This window comes from Plasmodium berghei (genome assembly GCF_900002375.2).
Source record: "Plasmodium berghei ANKA genome assembly, chromosome: 14".
Taxonomy (NCBI): domain Eukaryota; phylum Apicomplexa; class Aconoidasida; order Haemosporida; family Plasmodiidae; genus Plasmodium; species Plasmodium berghei.
The window spans coordinates 1355487-1369679 of NC_036172.2; the positions used below are offsets into that span (position 1 = coordinate 1355487).

Sequence of the window (14193 nt, forward strand, 5' to 3'; positions counted from 1 at the left end):
TAATTCATACAATAATGCTGTATTTATAATATTTTCTTCACAATGTGTTTATATAAATATATATATATATATATATATTATATATAATAAACGGTAAAATTTTATATACATATACCCAAAATATGTAACCCACAAAAAAAAATTCCCCTATTAAAAATATTAATAAACTCGATTTATACACATCCATATATCGAAGCGATATATATGCATGCATTAACAAATTATAATATACATATGTGCACATATTTATGATTGAAAAGAAAAAAAACATAATAATGCTCCTAAAACGACTAAAGACATATATGAATGGTTAAATAAAGGCACGTATATACATGAGCAAATGAAATGCATTCGTTAATTATTTAAATATAATATGCAACATATACACAAAAAAAATAAAAATAAACATCATTTTGCAGGTATATATATTCACATGTAAATATGCACTTGGTTATAATTTTATGTTTTTTATCATATATTGCCTAATCTTTTAAAAAAAAAGAGATCGGATTTGTTTGCCGTTCTTTTTTTACTTATATTATTTACTAAAAAATTTAACTAATTCATGATAATGATATTCCCTTTAAAGTATAAAATATTGGATGTTATTAGGTGCCTAAGAGGATTCTCTATACATACAAATATAAGGCTCATATATTTAAATGGTATAAATATGAAATTCCTCATTAAACCGTTCTATATCTAAGTCTTGATAAAAGAAAGTTTAAAAGTTCTTGAGGATATATATATTCAATAACTTTTGATGGATATAAACTATGAATTTCTTTATTATTTATGTTATGTATAACTGATATATATAATTCATCCCCAACATTATGTAAATTTTTAATAACAATTCTACTTCCTTTAGATGTTTTTTTTCTCTTAATATATTTTTTAAAATCGTTAACTTTTATATTTAAATGGCCTGTACTTCGAATATTTGATTCTTCTACCCATTGTGGTGATGCATTTTTTAAGCTAGCCAAAAATTCCATCTTCCTATTTTTAATTCTTACACTATATACATCTTCAATGTTTAATAATGTATTATTATAATTATTTGAACTACTTTCTTTTTTTATTGACTGATTGTCATCGTCATCACTTTTCTTTAAAGAACCATCTGTAACTGACGATGCGCTGCTCTTATTCCCTATTCTATTTCTCATTCTATTTCTCATTCTATTTCTCATTCCTCTTTTATGACCCCTTTTTCTTGAAATTAGTGTTGTTCTACCTTTTGGTTTCATTAGAGTATTCCCCATATCATCTTGGTCAAATAGCTGTACATTGTTTTTTTTCATAATTTTGCTGTCGCTACTCGTTCTATCAATTTTATTTAAATAGATTGATTTTAAATATTCCATTTTTTTTTTAAAATCAGTTAAATGCAATAAATTACTTTCAGGTTCCCATGTATTTTCATCATCTGAATAGCCTTTCCATTTTACTAAGTATATGAAGCCATTTTTTTTTCTTTTAACATCCAGTATGTCACCTATTTCAAATTCTTCATCTGATCCTGTCATTTTAAATCTTTTTTTCTTATATTATATTTGCTTTTAATTTATTTTATATATGATTTATGATTTATTTTTTTATGTTATGCTATATTTCACTATTTTGTTTTCTTTTTTGTTTTTATTTTGTATTACATATATAATATATTTTTTTTTCTATTATTTTATTTAATATTTATATATAATATATTTTTATTGGATTTGCTAAATATATATATGCATATATTGGTTATATTTTCATGAAAAACAATGAACTTTAATGTAATATAAATTCTTCACAAAAAATAATAATAATATATAAATTATAAAAATAAGCAAATATAACAATATATGTATAATTTTCCTTATTCTCTTTACAATAAATAACTAATATACATTTTTATTCCTATTATATTTTTTTCTTAAAAAAATATATATTAATGCAATTTTTGAAGATACTTTCTTTTTTTTTTAAGAAAAAAAATACACATAGAAATTTTTATTTAAAAAAATACAATTATATGTTAAATACTTATGCTATGTAATATAATATATATTTTTTTTAATAAGTTCGTGCTATTTTTTTTACTATTTTTGTTATTAGAAATTATCTTTAAAAGAGTATTCAAAAAAATATATATATTTTGTTATACACATAAATAATAATCGCATATAAATTCAGTAAAATTATGTACACTTATTGTACATATAATAGTACCCACATAATATAATACGTACTTTATTCCGTATTCCCACATAATATTTAAGGATACAAGTATACACATTTACCTATGTATATGCGTACAAATATATATTGTATATATCAGTATATACTAAATTATATGTATTACAACACTTAAAGGAAACTAAAATTCAAATGTGGTGGCACACACACATACAGTTATACAGGTTATGTACAATTATATAATGTATACCTTTAACAAATAGTATTTGTAAATAAAAAAATTGTAATAAAATTCATAGTATAAATTGTAATAAAAATATTATATATATAATATATAATATAAAATTCATATACTTGTAATATAATAATTGAATGTTCAATTATTTTCGAAGCATTTTTCTTTGTTCTGATTGGTTTACTCTTTTCATTCTAGGAAAAAGTCCTGTTTGAACATAAATGTAGTAAAATAATGTATAACCTCTCAAAGGAATGTGAAATATCTTTGTGCACAACTGTGTTTTTATACACCCAAGTATATATGATATTTCGAAATCTATTTGTATCATTGAAATAGAAAGGAAAAAAAAAATTAATATGTAAATAAAATATATACACGGGAAAATAATAAAAGGCGAGGCATTATTCTTAATTTTGTTTTATCGGTGTAAAAATTACCATTTATTCGAGTGTGCTAATAATTTTTTCGTCTTTTTTTATTTTGGTGTAAATCAAAAAATAAATTATCCAATATATGTATACAACTTTTTATTATATAGAAAATTAAAGCTATTGTGTATAAACAAATAAATGTTACTATGCTATAATATGACTATTAAACCATATCTACTTTTGAAATGTAATTTCTTGGTTGTCAATTAATTTGCATACTATACTTAAGTATTGCAACCTAAATATGGAAATTAAAAAATTATATATTACACATATTATTTGCACATTTTAAAAAAATTATGGGAGATACTAATGTAAATATTAGGTGGTTATGATAGTAAGATGATTATAATTTAAATTTTAAAATATTTATTTATATAAATCATAAGGTACCGAATTGAAATGTTTATTTTTTTGTCTTATCATCTTTTTTCTTCAATTATATTATAATATTTATTTTTTTAATATAATGAATAATATGTACTTTAATAATTTTATTCTAACTATTTATATTGCAAATAGAGTCATATGTTCATACATTTCATAAAAATTTGTTCATTTCAATAAAAAATAAATATATTTTGGTAAGATGCATAAAAAATTCGTGTGTATATTAAATATTTTTTTTAGAAAATAGAAATATAATCAAATTAGTAAACAACATATATTTGTTTAGTTCACTACCTAATGGATAACAGGGGTGTGCTAAATGAAGATTAATTTTTTAATAATATAGTGTTATGCTATTTATATATATTTATATTTTTTTTTTTCATTGAATATTATATTATATTTTGTTATATTGGGTTTTAATGTATAATAAAGGAAATGAGATATACAACTTTTGATATTTTATAAAAACTCGTTATAGCCTTATTATAATATTTTACTTATGTATATTTTTAATTTTGTCAATTTGGGGTTTTCGTTATTTCTAATATATAAGACTTAGTAAAGAAAAAATATACCCATATATTTTATAAAGCTTAATAGAAGTATGGTAAGAAAAATAAAAAAAAAATCTTGTTCTTTCGAAGTGTAGTAGAATTTTTCATTTAAGTATAATTTGTAAAATTATTATTCATAGCTAACAAATAATTTTAATATGTAATACACCAATCCAAACCACCTTTTATAATATATTATTTTATATTTTCAAGAAATACGAAATTATATATTTTTTTACAGCATATAATGCAAATGGTGTGTATCATTGTGTATGCCGTTAATTATTTCAGGATATTTTAAACAACACGATTCTTTAAATAATTATATATATATATTTTTTTTTTTAATTGTTTGGTTTATCAATTTTTTGTTTTGTTTTTGTATTTCATATAAAATCCAATCCGTTCGTGTGCATGCTCAAAAGAAAGTTTTTTTTTAAAGTAATTGTATTCGAAAAATATAAAAAAAATATAGTTATGGTATTATATTGTGGTGAAAACAATTTTATTTTAAAGGAAAATGACATTAATTATTAAAATATATACACATGATTGTGTAATCATACTTATAGCAATTTAAATTAGTAATACTATTTGTAGCATGCTAAACTATTAGTTCTACCAGCATTACCGCTTCTATTAGATTTGTTAGCTCGATTACTAATACAATTCTACTAGATCTATTAGATCTAGAATTAGACTATTAAATATTTCCACTATTATTTCATATAATTATTATATTGTACTGAAAACGTCTATTTTATTATTTGTACTAACTACAATGAATAGTGGGGTGTTCGGAATGATGATGAGATATCTCTCGCAGGAAGTAAATAAATATTTAAATAAATGAATGAATAAATAAATTATTGACGTAACACAAATATAATAAAAATAATAATACATAAAAATATATGTGTATATGCTATTTCACTGCTATATCGATATCGAGAGAAAAAAATTGTATTTTAAAAAATAAAATTTTTTTTTGTGCAATAGAATGGGAATGCATTAAACAGTGAATGAAGATAAACACATAAAAGTTGTTAATTGAAAAGTATGGAAATCACATAGAAACCCGTAAAAATAAATATAGCAGGACAAGAATAGCACAATAATAATAATTAAATCGACTTATATTACAAGTTTCGAAAAACGAAATGCATAAAAATAAAGGTAATAAATATAAAAAAATGTATATATACTTTATATGACAAATAAAAAAAAATATATCTCAATTTTCACGAGGTGTAAATCAATAATATATTCATGTAAAATAAATAAAAACCCTTCAAATTAGCATGGATAATCGTTGATTATATTTGCTCCTAATATTCGAGTAATTTATTATTCTTTTATATGATCAAAGTGCATATATAATACCTTTGGTCAATATAATTTTCATTTGTTCATATAAATAAACTGAGCTAAAAAATTAAACTATAAATAATAATTAAAAAAACAATTTTCTGTTTATGTCTTTCAAAGGTTGTGCATGATAAAAGAAAAAATAGTGGGCAATTTTATTTTTGTATAGAATGCATGTTTTGCGCAAATTTTTTTACGATTTTTTATATAACATAAAAAATATTATGTGTGTTTGCACCTTTTTTTAGAATAAAAAAAATTCATAATTGTAGAAAATGTTATAATGAATAGGCATAACTAAAAACATATATATAATAAAACAAATGATATGAAATTATAATGTTTTTACAAAAATGAAATATTCAAAAAAAAAAATTATGATCACATTTCATTATACGCATTATAAGTATTCTAAGTATATTAAGAATTATTCATATTTGATGATATTTTTATTTATTTTGATTATTTTTTTTAACATAAAAAATGCATATATACTATTATAATAGTATAATAATATATATATAAAAAATATTTCCTACAATAAATAATATAAATTATTAGTAAATTATAGAAATTCTAGTAATTTTTTCACCATTCATACGCATCTTAATAGTTTAAATAAAATAATACAATATTTGTCCTTCACATACATATATATTAGCACATGACATTTTCCGTTTTTCCTCTTTCTGTTACACACATAACATATTATTGTTTTGCGCTATATCTAAAAAAATATATAAATAAATTGGTTAGGTGCATGTTTATTTTTATTGTTTTATTTTATTTTATTTTATTTTTTGATTAAATTATAATTTAAAAAACCATTAGTTTACCTTTTTTTTGTTTTAGAAGAAGTGCCCTCTTGATTATGCTTTTGTCTTTTGGTAGCACTATTATTGTTACTATTATATTCTCCGGTACCTTTTTTTTTTTTTTTTTCAACTTTAAGTTCTAAGAAATAATTATTTAATTTTATATCCTTTTTAAAATTAGGATTCATTAGATCTTTGAAAGGAGTAGCTAAAGGATATTCGATGTTGTTAGTTCCTTGCTTCAAAAGTTCTTGAAACAAAAAAAATGGAGTAATCCATTCAACATCTCCATCTTCATAAGTAACAACAAAAAAATGATTATCGTTATCATCTTTAATCTGTTTAGTCACAGTGCCTACATATGTCCCATTAGTAAATTCTCTTTGGAATTTTGTTTTGCCTAATTCAATGCCAAAAAGTGGAATAAAGTTATTAATATTTAAATTATTATTAGAAATTGATTTATCTTCTTTTTTTTTATCATCCAATAATATTTCATTTGTAGTTAATAATTCATCATCATTTTTAAAATTATTTGTCTTTTGATTTTTATAATCATTATTATTAGAATCTCCATTTTCCGATCTAAAATATACATTGTTAATATCGTTATTATGCGTAGAAATATTTTCATCGTTATATGAAATATATTTATCATTTTTGAAATTTTCCTGATCAGAAGCATTTTTTTCATCAATCGTATCGCTGGAAATATTGACTTGATGCCTGCTTTTTCCATTACCATCACCATCATCATTATTTTCATGTTTTTTTCCAAAAATTGTATAAGTATTTGTTTGCAAAGTACTGTTTCCGTCTTGTTGGTTTTCGAAAGAATTGTTCACAGATCGATTTTTATCAATATATGATAAATGTGAACGTTGTATGGCAATATTATCATCCGTTTCATATGTATCTTTATATAATGATTTACTCAAACTATGATAAAAATCTTTATTTTCAATATCAGTTTTATTAAAAGTACTATTTATTATATCGCTAGAAGTAATAATATCACTGAAACGATTTCCTATCTTTATGTCATGTTCTTTGTTATTTACTAATCCTGATTGTTTTTTTTTTTTTGTATATTGGATAAAGGCACTATTTAATTCTTGTTTTCTATATTCTTTTATTGTATTTGCAAGTTCTTTTATAACATATTGTATACATTCGCTAGACATTTTATGCAACTCTTCTTCCCCTAATCCATCATTATAATTAGTTTCGAAATGCAATTTGGTTACCCTGCAAATAACAGCTTTTGCTAAATTACCATGTTTTTTATAGCAATTTGAACAAACTTCTAATTTTTTTAAATTAGCATTTAAAGGTAGCGAAGGCTGATGAGTATTTATTCCTTTTTCAAATTCTCTAATTAATGGTAAACCTAATAATTTTTTACTTAATTTCATCATATAATTGTAATATGCATTCAGACCTGCTCCATCCGACCCGTTATTATTTTCATCATTCACTTCATTTTTTATGCTATTATTTTTGAATCTTGATTTTCTATTTTTATTTTTTAAATCTTTTAAATTCTTAATTATATGATTTGTTTTTTTGTATAACACATTTTCATATACGCTTGTAAAATAGCAACCATCTTTGGAATAAGGATATTTTCCATGCGCTGAAATTATCGTAGATTGTGTAGTCTCGTTTTCTTCACGAAGTGCAACAAAATTTTGTTCCCCATTTTCATATTTAAACAAATCTAAACTTGAAAGATTACCTGTATTTCCATTTTGTGCATTATCAGTCATCAATAGTTGAAGTTGATCATTGGTCGTCTTAAAAGTTGCATTATTATTTTTTGTAATTTCGCCCCGATTTTTTTTTTCTATACTTTCTACAAGATTTTCAATACATTTTTTATTTTGCATTAAATAATTTATCGTTTTTATTCTCATTTGAAAAGTTTGTTTGGCTTGCTCATTATTTAGAAGGAAATTAATATTTTCTCTACATAATAGCAAATCATCGATTTTGTTTTTATATTCAATTAATAAATGTAGCTCATAACTATTTTCTATTAAGTTTTTCAACTCTGGATTTTTTAAAATTATATTATCATTTTGTCCCTCTTCACCTTGCAATATATTGATATTGTTATCAACATTTTCTAAAAATGCATTTATAATTTGCTGATTATTTAATAGATCATCGATATTTTCTTTGCATTGTAATAGTTTTTTTATATTTTCAAAACTATTAATATAATTTTCATCATCTAATTGTATTTCATGGTTTTTTTCACAATTATATGAATCTAAATTGTTCTCATTATTATTTTCTAGCATTAATAATTTTTCTGAACTTTTAGTTTTTCCCTGATCTATATGTTTATTATGTTCAATAAAATAATTAATAAGTCTTTTATTATTTTCTTTTTTTATATATTCTAAAAATTCCTTTTGGCTAATTATATTCATAGAAAATTGAATACAACTAGAACAAAACCAATCATAGTTTTCATTAATTTGAAAATTTAACCGATTTACACATTTTAAATGATAAACATGATTACAACCTGAGCATATAATATAATTGCTGCAATCGGTATTAACACTATGTATGCATATATTGCATGTTGTATAATTTTTTAATAAATTATATTTATCTACAATATCATCGAGACCATTAAAATTTTTTTCTTTTATATTTTTGATTCCTATTTCATTTAATCTATGCTCATAATTATTTTTAATAAAATCGTTTAGGCATATATCATTAACTCTATCAAACCATTCAAATCCAAAATCTGCAAAAATTTCTTCTCCTGTTTCTATTTCTACACCTGGGATAGATGTTAATATTATATGTGGCCAACCATCTAAATAAACTATTTGCCATTCAGCATTTATTCTAAAATCATAATTATTAAATATTGAACATGTTTTATAATGATTTACCAATGACATTTCATTAAACATGTAAGAAGAATCAACCGCATATGTATAATTGTCTGGAAGTATAATTAAATTGTTTAATTCTTTTGATTTATCATTAATATTAGAATTTTTATTTTCTTTTTTTTTTTTAGATTTATCTATTATATCATCATTTTCTTTATTTTTATTATTATTACCTAATGATTTATTTTTTTCTCCTTTTCCTGCGTCATTCATTTTTTCTGTCTCTGTATTTATTTCTTCTTTATGTTTATCTTCATCCAAATTAAATTGATTACCTTTATAATTATTCCCATTTTTCATATTAGTATATTTCATTTCAGAAATGTTTCCCTCAACACTATTTTCCTTTTCATCACTCTCATTATCATATGAATCAATCTCATTAATAAAGACAACATTTTTTCTATCATTAAAAACCTTTTTATTGAATGTAAGAGCAAATATATATTGGTGTTTTTCTTGAGGAAGTTCTTTATTATTTGCTACAAAACCAGTGTACTCACCAAATATAACTCTTTCGTCAGTTGATTTTATTTTTTCTCCTGTATAAATAACTGAATAACAGTCTTCATTGCTTGGCGTGCATAATCGTATTGGATGCATGTGATCTTTTAGTTCCACAACCTTAATATGTGGATGTATCCTACCATGTAATATTGTATCATATATTTCTTCATATAATTTTTTATTTCTATTTTTATATATAGTATTATGCTGATTATCAAAAAATGGTGCATGTATAAATGGGGTCCATTCTGTTTTATTATTAGACCATCCAGATCCAAAATAGCCAAATTTATAATTATATACTTTTTTCATTTTATGACTAAAATATATTCTTTTTATTTTAGAATCTTCAGATAATATTTGAGTTTTTACATGTATTCTATTTCTTTTTTTTGCAATATCTTCTACCCTACATAATAGCATTTTTTTCTCTTCTAATATTTTTTTTAACTTTTCAATCCTTAATTTTTCTGCCATTTTTTCATCTCGATATTGCTTCATATTTGGTTTTATTGTGTTTCTATGAAGCAAGTTTAAATCTATAACTATTTTCCCTTGTTCTTCTAATTTTTTTTTCCTTTTTAAATATTTTGAATAATTTGATCCATTAGTAGAATAAGATGTATCATCACTTTGATTACCTTCATATTCTTCATAGTTACAAAAGTTTTTTGATAATGTATGTTTCTCATATATTCCATATTCACTTACATTCTTTTCTTTAGATTCGTCTAATATTATATTTTGCTTATTTAATTGCTCTTCTAAATCTCTTTCATTAGTTTGTTCATGTAAAGATTTGATTTTTGTATCAATTAGTTTGTTTGCATCTTCATTCTCGTTTATAATATCAATAAAGTTTTCGTTATTTGAAAGATTATTCAATTCGTTTTGATTTATTATTATAGAAGATAAATTATCTAAACTTTTTTTTTCATTATTTATCTCACCTAAAACATTACCATTTTCTGATTCTAAATATGGATTATATTCTTCGGGTTCATTTTTTTCACTTTTTCCTTTGTAATTTTCATTTTCTATATTTTCTTGTACCTCATTCTCCTTTGTTTGAGATTCTTTAAATTTAGATTGACTCTCTTCATCGTCATTATCAAAAAATTTATTTTCATTCACAATCATATCAATTTTTTCAATAGATTTATCAATACTTTTAAAAATAGAATTAGAAAAATATATCGAATCAATTTGTTCTCGCGTATTTTCTAAATATAAATAATCAGGCATAAACGAATTAGTACTATTCCGATTTTTTCTATTATTTGAAAAAGTGCGTCTTTTTCGAATTTGTCTGTTATTACAATAATTTGTAATTGAGTTGCAATCATTTCTATAAGAATTTCGGGTTAACGATTTATTCTGAGAATTAAGTTTTACTTTTTTATTTAGGTTTTTATATTTATTTGAACATTCCTTCTTTCCTGAAAATTGTCTAGAACGAAGGCTAAATCTTTTAGTTTTAAATTCATTAGTATTTGGAATATATTTTTCATTGCCTTCTTGGATACTATTTTCAGGATTATTATTTTCCATACTATAAGTATTAGTAAAATTACTATTACTCATAATACTGTTATTAAAATTACTATTACTCATAATACTGTTATTAAAATTACTATTACTCATAATACTATTATTAAAATTACTATTACTCATAATACTATTATTAATATAAAATTCGTTACTAGGAATACTATTAGTAGTACTATCAGTATTAACAGTATTCTGCATATTTGATCCTTTTAGTTTGGTGTCCTTTATAAAAGCTAGTTTATGTTCTTTTGTATTAAAATTTTTAGTGTGCTCAAAAATTGTTTGTACTATTTTTTGATTAGATTTTCTGGTTATAGAACTTAATTCTGATTTATATTTAAATACTGATATGACTCCATCTTGATGGTTTTGTTGTTGTGATTTAAAAGTGTCATTTGAATTTAATATATCGTTTTCGATTTTTTCTTCAATTTCTTCTGTTATATATTTATTTTGATTCAAATACATATTTTTTGTTTCATTATTATTTTGGTCATCATTATATATATGTAATACACTTTTTAAACACTTAAAACAATGATATATATGTTCAGGGCTTTTTTTATCACTTAATCGTTCTTTATTTAATCTTTCCTTACTTAAAAAAAATGAAACATATTTATATAAGTTAGAATTTCTTCGAATTCTTAATCCATTGATAATTTCGTTTTTTCCTTCTTCTGTTAAAAAGGGCTTATAATTTGATCTACATAAGGCGTTACAAATATCTAGAAAAAAATCGACTCCATATGTTTCAATATTATAAAAATACTCAAATTTTTTACCTTTATATTCGTCTATTTTTTTTTTAGATGCATTACAGGTGCAATTAATCTTATTTATATCAATCAATTTTTTTATATCATCATCGATTTCAAATGTTATGTTAGGGTTTTCATCTTTTATTTCATCTAGTATTTCATTATCCGTCTTTTCATTGAGATTTAGCATACTAGCTAAACTCTCCAATATTTTAGATTCATACTTGATCGCTGAAAAACTCATATTAAAATACGCATTAAATAAATAAATTTAAAAATTAACTTATAAAATTGAAAAAACAATAATATTTTTTATCTGTTTTAATACTATTATTACATATCTCATAAAAAATCATTACTATAAAAACAATTTATCGATTTCATGATTTCATATTTTATTATACAGCTACTAAATTCGTTGCAAAATAATTTCCCCCGTATAATACGCACACACATATGTGTATATATATATACACACGTATTGATCTTGTAAACACTAAACAAATTACGATATGTATCGTTAAAAAAACTAAATCTGCAAAAAGCTTTCTCGAGCAGATATGAGATATTCAAGGATATATACTTTTATATGCCTGTGTAAAATTATATTGTCATAACCCCTTATATCAAGCAATATTTATAATTTGTTCTTCACTGTAATTAGCCCTAAATATATTTTAATAATACTCACAATAAATAACCCTTCTTCCTTGCTAATATAAAATAGTATTTTTATCTAGTGTATATATATACCCAAGAATATATATAATCATACAAATTTCCTTTATTATATATTTTACAAATTATATAATTATTATAATACTTTAGATTTGTACATATTGATAATATACTAATAGCTGTAAATTGTATTTTTTAAAATGAAATATACAAAGAAAAATAAGGGCATGTCCATACAAAACAAATAATGTTTATATTATAAAAATTATGTATATAAATTGAACATAAAATATAAGTATATAACAATATACTTTTTAAAATAATAAAACATATAATAAACAGTTATACTGATTATTCATATAAACATTTGTATAGACACAATAAGGTTTGTTTTAATTAATAAATTTATTCAAAGAATATAAAAACATTTTACATAAACCATTGGTAAAGCATCAGTTTTGTCTTTTTCTTAAACTTTAATTTCGTGATGCATATTCAAGTATAACATATAAATAAATATAATAAATTAAAATAAAACTTTGAAAAATGAAAAAAATATGGTTGCATTTATTAAAAATATATATCATATTTTTCTGTCAATTGAAATATTTCTTGCATTTTTAAATACATAAAAATATTATAATATAAAACCATTACGGTCTAATATATTCTTGAGTATAGTAATACATATGTGTGTGAATGTCTGTAAGTATTTATGCATAAGTATATGTATTTGTATTTTTATTATCAATATATAAGTTTTTTAAATAATTATAGAATGTATAACACAATTAAAAATATATGTATATGACATGTATAATGATATAAACGGATGCATATCTAAACAAATTAATATATGATATGACCAATTTCAATATACATATAAAAACTGGAGTATAGTAAAAAATGTTATATTCCTTACAAAACTTATATATATATATATATTTAATAATAATGGAAAAAACTGTTAAGGTTATTATTTTTCCCTATGTTTATTTTATATTAACAATTATTATATTATTTTCTTATAATTAGGAGTATAAACATATATAAATGAATACTTACGTATTCATATTAATACATTATAAGCATACATAAAATACATATAATGTTCATATAACAAAACATATAATAAGAATACAAAAACATATAATGTATATAAAAATAACCATACATGCAATAATATGAAAATTCATATATATGTATGTGTTTGTACAAAAACACAATTTTTTTAATAATTATAGAATAAAAAAAAATTATATGGATTATTAACAAAGTTTAGCACTGTTAATAACCCAATTGCTTATATTATTTTTGTATTTTTTTGTGGGACGGGTGGATAATTCTGTTATATTTCGAAAAAAAAAAATACAAATAACCTTAATACTTCAAGGAATTATAAAAAATATATTATATAAAAATATAAAAAATTAATGATTACAAAATATTAACAACTGTGTATATGTTTTTTTTTCTTTTGGGAAATAAATTTTGAAATATATAAAAAATTGTTTAAGAACAAACGAAAAAAACGCTATGTTATATATTTTTTTTGATGCTAAAATCCGATTTTCATTTTAGATAAAATTAATTACAATTATGCAACTTTCTGTCGATAGTATTATATTTCCTTAATTAGCTATATCTTTTGCCATTACAAATAGCTTATTACTATTATTTATTCGCTTGTATTTGTATCGTACGTCGATGTATATATAACATGCATCTGCATATAATCATATTCATATTATGTAATAAGAATAAAAAATATTTAAAATATAATAATTCA

At 21.6% G+C, this 14193-nt stretch overlaps 2 protein-coding genes across 2 annotated transcripts; both read right to left on the reverse strand.

The window, feature by feature from the left end:
• Nucleotides 1-686: 686 nt before the first annotated feature.
• PBANKA_1436100 (heterochromatin protein 1) lies at nucleotides 687-1532 on the reverse strand (the record flags this gene model as incomplete). The annotated part of the gene is made up of 1 exon (XM_034567715.1): nucleotides 687-1532. One exon carries the CDS (start codon nucleotides 1530-1532, stop codon nucleotides 687-689), a length of 846 nt encoding a protein of 281 aa, XP_034424185.1.
• A 4347-nt stretch (nucleotides 1533-5879) lies between these two features.
• PBANKA_1436200 (histone-lysine N-methyltransferase, H3 lysine-4 specific, putative) lies at nucleotides 5880-11970 on the reverse strand (the record flags this gene model as incomplete). The annotated part of the gene is made up of 2 exons (XM_034567716.1): nucleotides 5880-5898; nucleotides 6008-11970. 2 exons carry the CDS (start codon nucleotides 11968-11970, stop codon nucleotides 5880-5882), a joined length of 5982 nt encoding a protein of 1993 aa, XP_034424186.1.
• Between the last annotated feature and the right edge of the window lie 2223 nt (nucleotides 11971-14193).